This window comes from Aythya marila (assembly GCF_965140915.1).
Source record: "Aythya marila genome assembly, chromosome: 3".
Classification (NCBI taxonomy): domain Eukaryota; kingdom Metazoa; phylum Chordata; class Aves; order Anseriformes; family Anatidae; genus Aythya; species Aythya marila.
In genome coordinates, this window is record NC_139044.1 from 25,026,200 (window position 1) to 25,043,625 (window position 17,426).

Consider the following 17,426-nt stretch of genomic DNA (forward strand, 5'->3'; position numbering starts at 1 on the left):
AACATCCTTTTTTAGAAGTATTGATTTCTTTTAAAATACAGTATAAAAGTCTTTTAGGCTGCTTCTTGGGGTTGGAGAATCTCTTGTGGGAAGAGAACAAAGCTAAGGACAAGAAAAAGCCAGGACTATCTTAGAGAGACTAAAACCTAGCTCAGTTCACCAGCATGTTGTACAATCTTTTTACCCAGTTTGGTCAGTATGAACCGTAAGATAAAAATAAGCATCCTGTTTCTGCCATAACAACATCCTGTGTAGTTAGGTAAACAGAGACGACAACAACTCAGAGACACCAAGGAAGCTGCAATCATGTCTGCTGTGATATGTGCCAGCTTATTCAATCTTTCTCCTTCAGTACAGCATAATAGTAAATCAATATTCAAGTAAGTTTGTATCACCTGTACAAATACAGAGCAATATTTATGATCAAAAAGACAAAGCAATGAAGGATAATCTAAGCATGACAACTCCCTTCCTACCCCTGCCACTAGTACCTCAAAACTTTAAAAAGAAAAGCAAGAGCAGAGTCAATTGAGTATTTCATAATGATTCTTCAAGATCACATCTACCAAGAACTCTGGAACCCAGGAAATCAAACCATTATTCTTGATCTTGTGTTGTTGTTTTTGTTTTTTAATCTGTAAGATTTGCTGCAAACCATAACATTGTTCACCTATTTCTAAAAGCCCTTCAAAGACCTTGTAATAAGAAACCAGAAGATACGAGGAAGATTCCAGTGCCTTCTACAAAGACCTCACATCAGCTAGAAAAAAATATATTGCAATGGCTTTAGTCTAAGTCCAACAGATTGTCTCCACTTACTTGTCAATATCTGCCCCTATTTCAAATACTGGTCACATGAAGACTTGCAATTCTTGCATGCACTAATACAGGGAAAACTGACTTTCAGTCTGAGTGCTGAACAAAACTTTTCATATAGCTTGCTCTTTTTTGAATATAGAACTAATAATAAAAATAATAAATACTGGGAGCTTCAGAACTGAGTCAGAGCACAGACAAAGACATTAGACTTACATGTGATTGGATCTCCTTCCCCTGTTTGTTTTCTTTCCTATAACAGGAGTCCCAAAGTGTTCAGGATTTGTCAGTGGAAGCTGATCTAATGTCTGTTGAAATGGAAAAAAAACACATTGATACACACTAAAAAGAAATGGCATAACTTATTGTGCAAAACCTAAGTTTAGACAACCCTTTTAAAGTAATTTTTGTCAATACAGAGACTGCTTCATTACTAAAGTACTTCTAAAAGCAGTGACGTTTCTGTTTTTTTTTTCTTCAAACTTTCATCCTACACACACACACAATGAAAGTCGTGCCTTTGGACCATTCAAAGACACAATGAATTATCACGTATTCCTCTGAGCTGGGATACTCCATCTCTACAGGATGAACTTTCTGAACTATCATCAGACTTAACACCTAATCATCTAGTTAGAAATGATCCTCTGTAAAATGAAACAGCAAGATAACCCAGTAGCAGTAAACATGACTAATAATGTTTTACTAGTAAATCATAGTTTTATATGAGAAGAAGAAGTCTAAAACAATTTTGAAGCAAGTGCAATATTGGATATTAAAAACAAAACAATATATAGAGAGAGAAATAGCATTCTCCAATCAGCAAGACTACAAGAACATCAACAGAAGGACCTCACGGACCTCCAGTATCTTCTTCAAGACTGCTGTTACCTGTTTAGAAGAATCATTCCAAATTTGAAGGCTGCTGGTACAGACTTTTTTTCAGTACAATAAGCACCTCTTTTAATTCTTTGAAAGGCGGCATAAAGTCCTCCAAAATAAACACGTTCCTCTCAGTTACACTTCTGAGTTTTATGTGAATTTTTAAATGTGAAACATCAACTAGAATCTCAAACCTCTTCTGCACCAGACAGAACTGAACTCAATAGATATAATAAAATTGGCTTTTTAAATCTTGAAGTGAATTACTTGTGAGCACGGTAGACACCCTAACAGATCCCATAAACAACGTGAAATCAGAGATGAAGTTAAAGCAGTATCACAACAAGATAATTGCAGGACATTGGTCTAATTGCACAAGAAGCTGGAGCTGCAATTTTCCCTGCTAAGTAGCTTTACAATCATGAGGTAATTATTAGAAACACACAACATGCCCTTCATTGAGAGTTGGTGACAATGAATTGCTTATCAGCAACTTTTATCAAGACATCAAAAACTATGGTAAGAATGATCATAAAATTGAAGTAACAGGAGTCACCTGAATGTAAGGTTTCTTCCAAACTGACAAAATCTGAACTGGCTCTTGTTCTGCCAGCTGGGTTGCAGAGCTATTTATCTATATACACACACTAAAGTTTTCAACCCACTTACTATAAAGTAAAACTCCTGAATCCACATTAGTGTTTTTGGAACTGAAGCAGCCTGATTTTCAGACATGCTGATCATTAATAACAAGTAATTAATTGGAGAGACAACACAATCTCTAAAATTCTGGTATTTATATCTGAATCCAGATTCAGGCTTCCACTCAGGCCCTCTTCAGATTTGCCTAATCTTGATTCACTATTCTAGAAGTTATCTGAACCTTTACGAGAAGGTTCCAAAATCCGTAAGATCCGTAAGAACTCAAATATACCTAAACATCTGCATTTATTATGTACCATTTGTGATTTTTTGCACTGAATACTTACAGATTTTTATATTTGTAAAGCAAAGTAGTTATGTGATTGCTGCCTTCTATGTGATCCCCAATCCATGGACCATTAATAATATAAAAGTGATAGCTGTGAAACATTGATTTTCTTTGATAACTTGCAGAGTTTGGTGAAATTCAACCATATTACTTGGTTTTAAAAAAAAAAAAAAAAAAGCCATATCCTGTGGGCTATATTTTACATAATCACCGTTTTTAGTAGCATGGATATACACAACATATTGAAAACTGATTTACTAAAAATATATCACTTTAATTTCTTCCAAATTAAAAGTTGTATTAAAATTCTTTAATTACCTCACTTTCAGCAAAATGTCGCTCTCCTTTTAAGCACAGCGAAGAACGCCTAAGAGTCTTCTCGTCACCATCATCAAATACTGTCACCAGGTAAAAAGCGAGGCAGGGGGAAAGAAAAGATTTTAACTTTTATTTATTTATTTTTAAATCAGGAAGTAATTGATTACTTCAAGTGTCAGAAAGAATGAGATAAGATCTTCCTGTAGCCAGGTCTTACAAAGCTGTAGCTGGATACTACTGCATATCCAGTAAAGCATTTGCAGACTGGCCAAATATTTAAGCTGCTGGCTCACTGTAGTTACTCCACACTTCAAATGGAATCTTAACTAATCAGTAGTCAAGCACATACAATTTACAGACCAGCACACAAAAATAAAAATCAATACGAGCTAGAAATGAAAAACAATTCTTAGCATTTTCATTTTTACAGAACGCTATTTCAAAACCAGAATTCCTACAATCCACTACTGGAAGCTACACTTACTGCTGAGAAACACAGATTGACATCTAGAGAAAAAAATTACAGTTCAATGTTATTTGAAAGTTCAGCATTTCTCCCTGCTGACCTCATTCAGCTAACCTGTAAAACAGCAGCAATAACAGCCTAAGGAGAATGACAACAAACTGTGGTCAAAGAACAATCATCAAAATCAGGTGTTGTAAGAAAACTGTGGAGCTCATGGCTTCTTGGCTCCATGCTACTTCTGCTGTCACCAGGCTTTATTATCTCTAGCAATTGAGCAAGGTCAACTGGAAACAAGTTTGTAAAACAGCTGGCTTCAGCTACATACTTCATCCATTTAAATCCAGAAACACATCGCACACATTCAAGGTGGTATCTTTAGAAGTTGATAAACTGGTCATATAAAAAGTAAACTTTGATCATGTTTACTACAGGTACTTATTGGATGAAAACTTGGTGACAAGTTTTAACTCAGGTAATGCTTACACTGTTCTGCAAGACAAGAACTGACCTCCTCTCCGGACCCCAACAGTGATGACAATTATAGTCTTGTCCCCACGCTGCAGTGACCTTGAAGACTTTTGGGGGCAGGGAAACAACCCCAAGATTAGATTAAAAGATTAAATTAAATGTTAAAGTTTCAGCAAGTTCTTAACATGTCTCCTTCACCTTCATTCAAACTTTCTCTTCTGTCAACAGTGTCTGAATCAGGCTCAGCAGTAATCTCATTAAAATTCAATCATGTGGTAGAAAACTAAAAATACATAAACACTTTGACAAACAAGAGCCAAAATAACAGCGTGCAGAGAATGGCTGTCAACCAGCAAACGACGCCTGGCAAGATCTGAACTTAGTTTTCAGCCACGTCTGACTATCAAATAGTGGGTGCCATACTCTAGCTTTAACATCTATTAAATACATATATATATAAATAATATACACACATGCAAACTCCCAACTTTTATTTATTTGGTATAAAAGAAACTCTTACCTAGTTCTGAGATTTTTTTTATCCTTATATAATGCAGTACTATTGATGAACAAAGAAAAACTACCCCTTGTGACTACCATTCTTTGTTTTATACTACCGTAATTGTTGAGTAGAGTCTAGTGTTAAAATCACAATTATAGATGCACATCTGACACTTCAATGTTTGTTGAAAAAGTATTAAAGGGCAAGAACTGCACAACAGAACACACAGATTTTTGAGCTGCATCTCAAATGGTCAACATATAATTGAGTCCTCCCTTCATTAAGTGAAGCAGAAGGCAACAGGTTCCTAATTCAGTTTGTGTTAATTAATGTAACTGAGTCTCCTTACATAATGAGAGCTTTAAAAAGTCTATCCTCTTCAAGGGATAAGCTGACTACAACGAGGGTAAACCTATTCAGAACTAGGTAGGTAGCCAGGTTATGTATCCTGTGTGGTAATCCGCTTGCGGCCTCTTCCCTGCCAGAGGGATCCTTAATCTTTTTCCATAACACAAATACATTCAACCAAAAAGTTTCGTGTGCCTGAAAGACTTGTGCAGCCAGTACAGCACCTATGGCTTTAATGCATGTGATGTTCAAATCTAATGGGGGGCATTCTGAAAGCAGTCTACTGAGCAGACATACAAATGAGTACTGCGTTGTAAAACACCAAACCCAAAACTGCATTGCTGCTTTTTTTTTCTTTGATGAAAAAAGTGCAAAAGGAGGCGAGACTACTTCACTTCTGCACATGTACAGTTCCACGTTTTTAGTAAAGCAATCATACTACTTTTTCCCTCACAGTAAACAACGAATTTAAGTATTAAGAGTATCACAAACTTTCTAAAGACACGTTTGAATACTGGAATAGTATCCAGATTACCATACCTTGTGCTTCTTGACAAATTTTTACAGGACAGGCAAATAAACCATGCACACTGTGTACACAGATAACTTTGCCTATGCTAAAGGCTATACTGATTGCTTGTTGTTTTTCTGTTTGTTTTAAATTAATTCCCATCTTCCTTTTGTAAGAAAGAAGTAGCATGAAAAAAATTAAAACTGAACTCATATACAATTTCTATTTAGACAACCTAAATAATTTAGTGTTAAGAGTCTTCAAGCAGACACAAAATGGTTATCCTAAATTTCACACACTGCTGCAGTGACACAAATGGTAATATATTAACAACTTCAGGAATGCTCCTACTTCAGATCTATCTGTCCTTCCACAAAGTTTTGTGTAGTTTGTTTGTTTTAATCAAAACAAAGTAACTTTATTCATAAAATCATTAATGACACAATTTGATACTTCTCAACAAGTGCTGCAATTACATTAGGTAAATCTGCTGGCTAAGAAGCATGCTAATCCTGAAATTTGGTAAATGCCAACTAGCCCTTGAAGCAGGGCTTTCGCTCAGATCTGCAACGTCATCGTGGTCTGCAAGATAATTTCAAACCCATTTCAGTCACCCTCCTGACAAAGATTATTCTAATCATCCACTGCTAAAGTCAATTCCCACTTAAAGTGCATTACACAGTCAGCAGCTGTGATGCTTTTACTGATTCTGCAAGGTCAACATGCTTTTGTCTACTTTTATCTATAAAATAAGGTTTTTAGTCTCAATTCTTACATCTCTCCTTCCTTTTTCTCAAGCGCAGGATTATTGGCAGTCATCTACTTTGATTTACAAAAAAAAAACGTGACACCAACTTTCAGAATTTAATCTGCACTGGCTCCTATCTTTTTCTTCTTGCTGAGCCATTAACCTCGTGCTTTCTCAGAAGTGTGAGCATGGACATACAACAGAGATCTAATACCAGCTATACCATTTTGTTCTTTACAGGTAGATCATATGTGAGAGTTTTATACTAATTACCAGAACTACCTGTGATGTCAGTTTGTGTCTTTATACCCCATGTTTCAACACACCCTAGCCTGGTCTCTCCTTTACTTACATAGTCTACTTCTCCAACAGGAAAACAAATATTTTCTGCATCATTTACCTGGAAGATTACAACTAAACTCACAGCTCTATTCCTTTCTAAAAGGACTAAGGCTAGGGAAAGTTAGTCTTTCCCTAGCTGTTCAACAGCACTTTAGCAGTAACAACCCTTAGTATCTTGGTGCAAGTAAATCTTGCTAAGGTTTCAAAACCTGGTCCTCATCTTCCCAAGCTCTGGACATCTATCAAGGAGACAAACACACAACTTCAAGAAACAAGACATTTCCTACAATAGCTTTAAAATTACCAGTGCACAGATGGAATATATGTTATCATTCCTCCACTGACCAGTTCTCCCTAACATTTATCTACTTGTACATATCATCAAAGGGTAAACCCATTTTTCTATATTCTAATAGATTCCAGGTTTGCTTGTGGGCATCTGGATACATCATCCAAAGCCTGAAATATCATATTCTAGAATAGGCAAAATGAATAGGAAGACTTATAGAAGAAAAAAAAAAAAAAAAAAAAACAAGCTGTATCTCTGGTTTCACAGGAGCAGTTGTCAGGGCAAAGCCTAGAAGTAGGGAAAAGTATGTATTGCAATGTGAATTGTACAGATGTGTATGACAACATACTTTGCTTCAGAATATTTAATAAGAGCATATTAAATACCCAAGCAGTACCCAATTATACAGCAGCTCACTAAGTCTACGTTTTACATCCTAATTTCACCTTGTGGTGAAGTTTCTTACAAAAACCCAAAGAATTTATTTTTTTAATGCAGACTTTGAATGTTTACATAAGGATCTCCAAAAACATCTCTCACCTTGTTTAAGACGTGTCCAAGAAAAATACAGGTTACTGGCTTAATTTAAGTCACGAGTTTTATTCGAATACATAACTATTTCTCTTACCTACAGTGTACCAACTTGCATCTGTTAATTTGTTGATCACTGCTTCCTGGTAAGTTCCATCTGGATTTTTCACTTCCACAACAGTTCCCACCTAAAATGCAAAAGCCACTTAGCACCAGACAGATTCTAAAACAGTCAATGAAATTTACACTTCGGTACTCAGCAGAGTTAATTTCTACAGACTTTGTTACATATACCACACCTTTTCAGTTTAATTTGAATCTGTTTGTACTCCTTATAACTTCTTTCTTCCATTCCACTAAAATAAGCCAACTAACTGAGCTGATTATTTCCTGCCAGCAGGTGGGGAACAAGAACCAATCTGAGTGATGTCATTCTCTTGTATAAGAGCTTGCCCATCAAATCCTCCAGCTGAGCTTTCCAAAGCAACAGTAACTAAAAATCAGAGCCAGCCAAACTTCTTAGCTTTAAGGCCAAAAAGAACAAAGAGGCTTGCATCAGCCAGTATGCTGTATTCCCTTTAACTACAGGGGAAAAAGTTAACATGAAAAAGAAGCGTATACCAACTTCAGCTTTGCAGCATTACCTTTTAAGCTTCACAAAGGTATCTGGCCTAGGTAATAAAATGAACTTTCCTCTTTCACCTTATACTACACATACACGTTTATTTCAAATGCTGAAGAATGCTTTTCAAAGCGTTCACAAAATGTAGAACAAATTTATTACCTTTAAGGGACCCTTTATGTGGTCATCCTGCACTTCCACTGTTGAAGAATCATGTCGAAAAGTTACCTAAAAAAAATATAAATCAACTGACAATCACTTGATACAATTGAGCAGCATAAGCACATGCAATGTCAATAGTCCTTCTCTTACTCTCATCATGCAATTAGTCACCACAATCATTCCAGTTGCTGAAACTTTCATTCATACATTTTAGAAATAATGGGAAACAACTTCTTAGTTACTGAAGTTGTTTTTACCTTTTACAACAGACCTATTACCACTAAAGGAACTGACAGACAATACTAACAATGTTTAACAGCTCAAAACAGTATTTGCACATCTGTTAATGATTTGAATTGTACTGTTCTAGTACCACAGCAAAAAAAGGATGAAGTTTCAGAAGTTATGAGCACGAATAACTGCACAGAAACATTTACATTTCAATGCTCTGAAATCAAACAGTTTTAGCACCTGTATCTAAATCCATATCGTGGTTCATTTCTTTGCTACTGCTGCTGGTTGAAGTGCATTTTTTTCACTTACTGCTGGAAGACCGGTATGAAAACATACAGGGCACTGCTGTCAACTGAACAAAATGAACAACCCAAAGAGAATGTTCCAGTTTTTCAGTTAACGTCAGCCTAGCCAAGAAGATGCTAGTAACTGGAGGTAAATGTCCAGAGTGCTAAATTTTTAGTCTTCCAAAACTTCAGTAAAGGCTGTAAGCATTTGAGGCATTTTCACATGTCATTGGCTGTGTCTTTAACACAGCACACACCATCCTCAGGAAAATATGGGTTGGAAATTTAAATTTATGATTAAGTTACCTGTAGCATCCGATACGGATACTGATCATTCATTTCACTCTGAACTAACTTGAACACACACTAAGTCACAGGATCAATTGCACCTGAAGTTTGTTGTTTGTTTGTTTTTTCCCCTCCACTCTGGTTTTAAAATTCAGAGAAACCCTGAGAAAACTCTGGCATTACATATATATACACCTTTTATTAACACTCACAAGTGATGTTCTAAAGCTCACCAGAGCACACTCGTTTGTTTTAAGTGTATGATGCTTTATTTAGTACTCACAATAGCTAACAGTAATACTATATTAAGTTGAAGAACTTGGTTCACAAGGGTGCCCAAAGTTATGTTCTTGCTAAAGTTGAGGTTTCCTGTGCAGAACACAGTGATGGTGAGATCTGCTTCAGAACAGATTCTGTTTTCCAACACCATTTCTCTTACTTTGACTCCTTCAAGAGTTAAGTTTAGGAGTTTTGTAAGCCTTGACAGTAACAAATGGTTGAGAATAACACCTAAAGCCAGGACTGAGGAAATCCTACCTTGGCTGGCTGATTAGAAAATAAACACACTGGAATGCTTTCTACCCTCAAGGTGTTACTTTGCAAAGTAGTTATCTTGTCCATCTCCTGCTAAAACCACAGCAATACCTACTGAAAGTATGTTCTTTTTAGAGCTGCATCATCCCACCTACGGATGGTAAATACTTCCTGTCTGACAGACAGACACAAGTCATACTTCGTAAACTGAAAGCCACACAGAAGATTCTGGACAAGGATTAATAGAGCAAGGGCCAACCTTCTGAACTTCAGCCTGATGGGGATTTATTTAGAAATCAAAAGTTCAAAGTTTAGATGTAAAATAATCTGACACCTGTGATCACTCAGACGAAACAAACAGTGTATCAATTCTGATTTAGAGGTAACTGATTTAATTAACTTTCTGTAATTAATGTATTTCACAGCATAAAGAAACTCTATCCAAAACCATGAGTCAGCCACAGTGTACTACAAAAGAAAGGAGAACACATGACTTTACTATTGTGTATTCCTGAACATTTTCTCTTTTTAAAAGGTTCGTTGGCAATCTGCCTCTTTTTCAGGAGATTTTGATACCAACAGTTTTCAGTTCCTGAGACCTCCAAACATATTTTTAAAAATTAAAAAAAAAATTTACTGGGTATTAGCAGAAATCAGATCTGACCAGCAGATCATCAAGCTGTTTAGATTCAGTTGGAATTTCCTTTTTCTTCACCATCCTTAAATGGAGGTCCTGGTAAGGCTCTACAGAGCAGATGCTCTGATACTTTCTATTTCATGAAGACAGACACTGAAAACAGTTTCTTCTGAAACTTCTGTGCAGGGTGCCCAAATACAACTGGTGGGTGTAGATGATGGTGCTAATTGTGTTTTAGAGTACACTGTCAAAATAAACTGGTTTAAATAACTAAGAAAAGCTATAACTGATCCTATGAAGAGGGAGTAGCCTACCAGTAACACCAAAAGTTGTGCTCTTTAGTCAAATTTGTAGCGTCCTCAAAACTTTTCACGAGTCCAGGCAACTCTGTTTTACTCCTTTACATGGCAATGCGTGTAATGAAGATACATTGTATAACATAAAATTCTTTACCAGGTAAGTGTGAAGTATGGCATTGAAGTGTTAAACACAGGGCACTTGAGTTGCATTGAATAAAGTTACTAAATTATGTCACTGATGGAAAAGTCATTATGAGGGCATCCCTGAAAATACTGCAAGAAGCAGTACTTGACAGATGAAGAAAGCAGATAAAAGGTGAAGTAATTAAATGTATTTTACTTCCCTGAAGATGACAGAGCTTGATACTGAAAAAAAAAAAAAAAAAAAACAAACATTGCCACCCTTCTTTCTCAGAGCAACTATTTTTGAAGCTTAAATGAAAGGGTCAAACTAAAATTTCTCTTATGAAGTAAGCTGAATTTTTGGCAACTAAGAGGAAGCTCCTAATATAAAGGAGACTAAGGCATATGATGTGTGGGGGCCAGGAAAAAGTCTGTTAAACAAGTGGAAAATAAATGTAGCAGGTAAACTATCAAAATTAAAATGTACAGTTGACAATAAGAATTCTGCTTAGACCTAATATCGGAGAAAGCTTGCACCCTCCAGAAAGAGGAAAAATCAAGGGGTCACTGTTAAGTTTAGGGATGATGCACTAGTGGTGGAAGACAATCAGAATAAGAAGATATTGATACTGTACTCAGACAAAACAACAAAAAAACACACACCAAAACACAAACCATGACACCACAACACACATTACTCTACAAAGGAGTAACTGTACGGGTGCTTAATTGCCCTAAGTTATGCAGTAACAGATAGTGAAGACTCCCTCTCTCTCTCTCTTCTACCTCCTGCAAGACTTTAGACACAGTTTCCACAAGCAATTCGGACTGAAAATTCAGTTACTCTGCAAGATCTTGCTGCAAGACATTGCAGTCACCAAGCTGCAAGTAAATCCATACAAAAATATTTCTCAATGGACACCACTACAGTGCAAGTGGCCATCTAAGGTGGGCTAAAAGTCCTCTTAAAGAGCTGGTAGTAGTTAGGACTTCACTGATCTGGTCACAACACTACTCCTGTACTTAAATACTGACACTTCACACCTAAATACCAGTACTTAATAGCTTAAATTCAATGGTGCTGTAAAACATAAACCAGCTCATGCTGGTAATAGCTATGACTAATGAAATGAGAAGACCACTCATTTGCTCTAAAGGCTTTTTAAAGGCGTCAGATTTAAGACTGGCACCTTCCCATTACAGTCAACATTAATCATCACATCAGTGACAATATCCTTCCCATCAGGGCTTTTGGAGATAGTGTGCCCTTATACATAGTATAGGCAAAATTGGCCATAGCATGAGGGCAGGTTCAAGCCCTGCACGACAATTTATAATAGAGACTCTTCTATACCATGTTACCTCCACTCACAGGCACACATTTTTCACTTCTTTTTACAGAAGATAAGAAAAATACTCTGCCAGTATAAGTCTGTTCAGAGCAACAATATAATTTCTTTTTTATAAGTACTTTTGATCCTTGCCTTGATATATCTCTGTATAAGGTTAAGAGGTGAAACAGAAAAATAGTACCTGCTCCCAAATTAGAAGCTTTTAGGGCAACGCTATCCAAACTGAAATCTAGGGCCTCTTTACAGTGTGGACTTACTGCGAAATAAAAACAAGCTAAAACATTTTTAATATTCCTAAATAAACGAACTACAAACAATCAGACAAACAACTTTAAAGTCCCAATGGGTGTTAAAACATCTCTTACATTCCCTCCCCACGATTTTTATTCTACTGCATGTGGCTTATATTGATTCAGTCAGTCATTAACTAGAAACTGTAAAGATTAGGTAAGATTCCCTGCTTACTATTCCATAGGACTTATTATGCCAAGTCTTTGTTGAAAGACAGCAGGACTTCATCTTATTCCTGAAGCATTATCTAGTTGCCGCTGCAAAACTGCAGTGACCTGAGCTCCTGAAGTAAAAGAAACCATATTAAACGTACTTTTGAGAAGCTTTATCTATTTCCCAAAGACATTGTTCCATACATAAACCTACATTTGTCGTTTTACAGCAACTACTTTAAAGTCAGCCTATGGCACTGAAGGCCACAGATCCTGATGGCAAACAGATGACAGAGCAGTGAAGGAAACATAACGTATCTAATTGCATGGGGAAAGGTGTGGGGGAATCCCTCCCAACCCCACAAAAATACACTTACTGTTATTGTAGAGGCTGCGCTGACAGTCCAAGAAAAGGACTAGCTGGAAAATACATTACTTCTTTCCCCAAAATTATTTGCAGGAAAACCACATACCTTGACTTTGACAAGTCTTTTTGCTGTCTTGATCTTGGCTTCACAGAAGGCTCCTCGATACTTAGCACTCACATCAGTGCCCACTGTGAGATAGGGAGGCTCATCAATGGCCTGGAACAGAAAGGAAAGCAACTGTTTTTTAATTGCTGGCCACTGGCAATACAGCTATCATCGTCACGCTAGCTTTTGTGGACAGTGTTACAAAACAGCTCCATAAAACTTCACCTGACAGCATATGTGTATCCCAGCAGTAGAAACACAGAGTGCAGCACTAAACTCATGCAACGGTTACCATAAATATCAAAATCTGACACCACGGCTGTCTGCAACAAGTCACCGCATAAACCTCCAACCTCTGCAGCACCAGCAGTGCAGCAGCCAGCCAGCCCTGCTGGGCTGGTGAAGGCCAACCAAGCATTTCCACCTTCTCCTGCAATTGCCTCAAGATTTCAGGCATCTCTTGAAGACACTGGCGCTTGTTTTATTTCTCTCATATGCTAATGAAAAATGAACCTGATGTAAGTAGAGCATTTCTGGAGAGACTTTTTTTTTTTTATTAAAACTTTTGCATAAAGTAAATTATATGGATGGATGCTTGCCAGGAGCATGTCCTGAGGGACAGAGTACAGCAGGAGAATGATGATAGAATAAATGCACAACAACAGTGAAGGGCCCAGACAAAGCAATAGGTTCTGCAACGAGCAACAGGAGGAACAGGTAACATCCAAATAGGGAAACAGGAGGAGGAAAATAAATGTTCCAGGGACAGGGGTAGAACAAGAGTCTGATTAGCATGAGTAGGCTCAGGAAGGCTCTGTTCCTTCAGAGGAGGTCCCTTTCCTCTCACCCAACCTCTCGTAGCATCATCTGGGGGAGGAGGTAGCAGAACCACCTCTCTGAATCACTTTGTAGAAGCTGGGTCAGAAGACAGGGTAGATAAGCAATAGCAATGAGCTACATGTCCAAGAGCTGCAGGCCTCCATGCAGCCCCAAATGAGAACAGTGAAGAGAGATCTAGGCCCTTGCTTAAGCCCACAGGGTATCTCTGCACCCCTAAAGACTTGGGACAGCTTACAAGAGACAACTCTGGCACATCCAGGCTCTCCACAGGAAGAATATGGAGATACCACAGTCCTCTACAGCTCCCCGCACTGCTGTTGAGGCTGTGCATGTTCCTAGGTGTTTGCACCCAACAGCAGGTAGCTCCCCCTGGCTGTTTCCAGCTCTGATAGGACACAAGCACAGGCAGGCAATTAGGCACCTGGATGCTTCAATGTAGGGCTCAAGATCTGTAACTTTTGCAAAACTTGAAATTGAGTGACATGAGCTGCTACAATGTTAACTCCATACTAATAACATTTTACCTTGGCTCTTCATTCAAGTCTAACACTCATTTTCAGGTAATAAAATATATTGCGGAATACTAGAAGATTGTCACCAATATACCCCGTCAAGATCAGAAACATGAATGCTCTAATGAATCCCAGCCCCCCTTCTCCCTCTCCGCATGCATGCTTGACTGCACTAGAGCAGTATATCCATGAACACATATCCATTTCTATTACAGATTTAGTAACAATAAAATTCAACTGAGATTAAGTAGGTAGCTGTTAACAATGCTGAGATTCAGAAATTCATTTCCTTCTTGCTTCTGTAACAGTGCAAACGTAGTACTTGCCTTCAAGGCAGGCTGAAATGCTTTACTTACTCCACTTGGAAGGATGCTGAGACAGGGACTCAGATGGTGATAAACTTGATTTTGCTTAGTGCTCTCAGTAGATCAATTGACTGTTTCACACAACATAAATCTGAACAGTGGCAAACAGTCAGATTCTCCTGCAAAGTTAGTAAAGCTCTAAGAGGGGAGCATCCTCCTGATCTCCCCATTCCTTAGTGAGGAAACTCTTCAACACTACGATGCCGATAATCTTTCATGTCAGTTATCTTCTAAACTTCATAGAAAGATTTTAAGACAGACAGCTCCAAGCACGCTTGTAGCTAGAAATCTCCTACAAACACAGACTGCTAGAGCTGCTTGTGTCAGTACCAGTCTATGCCCCCCAATACAGCCCAACAAATGATCTCAAGGATGATCTCGAGAACTGAATCATAATGTTAGGTTTAGCTTATGGAAAATAAAAAATGCCTTTTCTTCACTAACACTGAATCTTAATTAAAAAAAATAAAAAGAGAAGTGAGACATTTTGAAGCTCCAGTCCTTTGACTGTTTGTAAGTCTATGGATAAGAAACAGGCAACTCGCAATTATCAACAAACTTCAAAATAGGATTTCAATTTCTTTTTTATGAAGAGATTAATCAATACAACTAGCGATTAATTCATCATTATTCTGCCTTACTTTTAAAAGCTTCTTCCAAAAAGAACAGTCATGTGAAGAACAAACATCTGCAGGAATTGATCTCTGTTGCTCCCCCAGAAGTTAATTCTGATCCTTGGTTTAAGTCTCCCGAAGCTACTTTCACAATGGTTAACTCCTTTCACTGGCATTAGTTAATATTTAGCACTGTAAATAGAGTAATTGTGAGGAATGCCAAGCATATGGACCATTTGCTTAACCACTGTAGGTACGTTTACTAGAAATACAGTATCGGAGTGGCTTTGACATGAATATTTATACCAGTGAAATACACTTATTAACCACTATGAATCACTTAGACATTTTAAAGTATCCAATTGCCATCGGATATCTTTAATGGATGCTCCTAGGAACGTGTTCTGTGATTTTAGCATTCCACTGGAAGCTGTACTAAATGATTTTTCCCCTAAATCACCTAAGTGGGCTTTTCAGAAGATTTCCCTCATTCTGGTTGAGGGTACCAGCTGAAAATGGGAAACTGAAACAAGCGGCACGCTGTGATGCATGACAGGGAACGCCAACTCGACACGCAGCCAGCGACGGGCACAGCCTGGCAGCCATTCCACCTCACCCGTGCTGCCACTTGGCCATCCTCGAGGCGAGCCACCTCTTCTCACGCCGGCAGCCTCCTACCAGGGGCACCCTGAGACCACCGCGGCCACCTCCATCAGGGGATGGCGCAGAGGCCGCCCCGAGAGGCGAGGCTCGGCCCCAGCAGCATCCCGGGCATCCCGGAGCCGCCGAGGGGCCGGCAGGAGGTGGCTTGCAGAGCGGCGCCGAGAGGAGGGGCCGGCGCCAAGAAGCTGCCAGAAGTTTCTGGCGGCCCGCGGCGGGTGGCCGGGGGCTCGCCGCCGCGCTCGGCCCAGCCCCGTGAGGCGGCCCCGGGGGTGAGCGGATACCCAGCCTCCTGCAGAGCAATTCCCGATACAATTCTGGCTGTCAGCCGTTCAAGTGCCGGCTCCGTGCTTTTACCTACCCCTCAAGGCTGTTCCAGGGCTGGGTTGGACGTTTCGGTGTTTTCCGTCTACGTGGGATGAAATCATCCCCACACCTCCTTCAGCCGTGCTGTGTGACTGCGCTGCAATTCCTCCGTGAGGTCTGGCAGGCCATGCAGCAGCCGATAAAGCTGCTTTACATTGTCCTCTAAGTGCTTCTAATACACCGTGTGCGAATGCATTATTTCTATCACCTAATCTGTATTCCTCTGCACTGCACACAGGATGTTCCAAGCAAACCACATGAAAACAAGATTAAGCATTCAATCTAGAAACACAGCCGACACGCTCGGGAGGAAAGCCTGCAGGACTGCTTGCAGATTAATATGCCAAGAGAAAGCTGGGCCTCTACCTTCCCCCTTTGTCTCTCTGACAGGGAAAGTTTGCAAAAAGCCAGGATTGCATCTTGGGTTAAACACTCAAAAGGCAGGGTCTAGCCACTTCACCGAGCTCCCACATCAGGAAACGAATGAAACATTTTCAAGGAAGTAAAAAACCACAAACTACTAAAAAGTAATGACTGGTTTTAGCTTTCAAATGGAAATCTAACATGTTTGTTTTTGATGACCAAGGTTTACAGAAAGCCTGTTGAAGATTCTAGGCCTTCTCCCCTGCCAGGAACCCAAATTGATTCTTTAGTTTAAAAAAACACTATTTTTTCCTCCTTGTTCATATTAAGCAAGAGAAACAGTGGAAATACTTTTTTCTATGAAGTTCCCTCTGATGGTGTACCTGCCCTAATTGCGGAGGGCAGCACCCTGTTAGCCAGCATCACACGCCACTGTTCCAACTCCCGTCAGCCACAGCCCCCCCAAGCAGCATTACCAACCAAGCAGTAATACCCCGCTACTTCAGAGCGAAATCCAGCCAGATCCCTAAAGCTTCTCCTGAATGGCCAGAGCTTCACGTGGCTGCTGACAAACCCCTGTTCCGTCCTGCAGAATTAGCAGCACCCTCGAGCCAGTCCAACAAGGGGTCAGAAAGTCTGGGGACAACAAAGGCTTGAAAAATCTCAGATTTCAGAAGAGCAGCATTTGGGGGGAAACAAGGGTAAATCCAGCATCACACAGACAATTTTTGAAGATACATTTTAATGGAAAAAGGGAAAAAAAACACAAACCATTAAAACACTTTCTCCCCAGTTACTAAGGTACTTCACTAAAGATTATTGCTATTATTTGCTTAAATATTTTCAAACTGCCTTAAGTTCCACCCCGTAGCAGAAACCTGCCCACACACTGCAGGATCAGGCTCTTAAATAACCAAAATCCTGGAATGTGAGCAAAAAGTTGCATTCTTAATTACAAACTCAACCTGTTGTGGTTGGGAGGACAGTCAACTTCATCACAGCAGCCACTCAGGAAAAACCTATTACTGTGCCACATTTAA

General features: G+C 39.0%; 1 protein-coding gene across 3 annotated transcripts in view; it reads right to left on the reverse strand.

Annotated features, from left to right (window-relative positions):
• ARID4B (AT-rich interaction domain 4B) overlaps window positions 1-17,426 on the reverse strand; it is an 86,223-nt gene that overhangs the window by 44,733 nt on the left and 24,064 nt on the right. For all 3 annotated transcript variants that reach the window (XM_082758278.1, XM_082758277.1, XM_082758276.1), the window contains exons 3-7: window positions 12,667-12,777; window positions 7,997-8,062; window positions 7,310-7,400; window positions 3,008-3,087; window positions 1,033-1,124 (exon numbers count right to left, since the gene is read on the reverse strand). In XM_082758278.1, coding sequence (XP_082614404.1) covers window positions 1,033-1,124; window positions 3,008-3,087; window positions 7,310-7,400; window positions 7,997-8,062; window positions 12,667-12,777 — 440 coding nt within the window. The remainder of the gene's footprint in view (window positions 1-1,032; window positions 1,125-3,007; window positions 3,088-7,309; window positions 7,401-7,996; window positions 8,063-12,666; window positions 12,778-17,426) is intronic.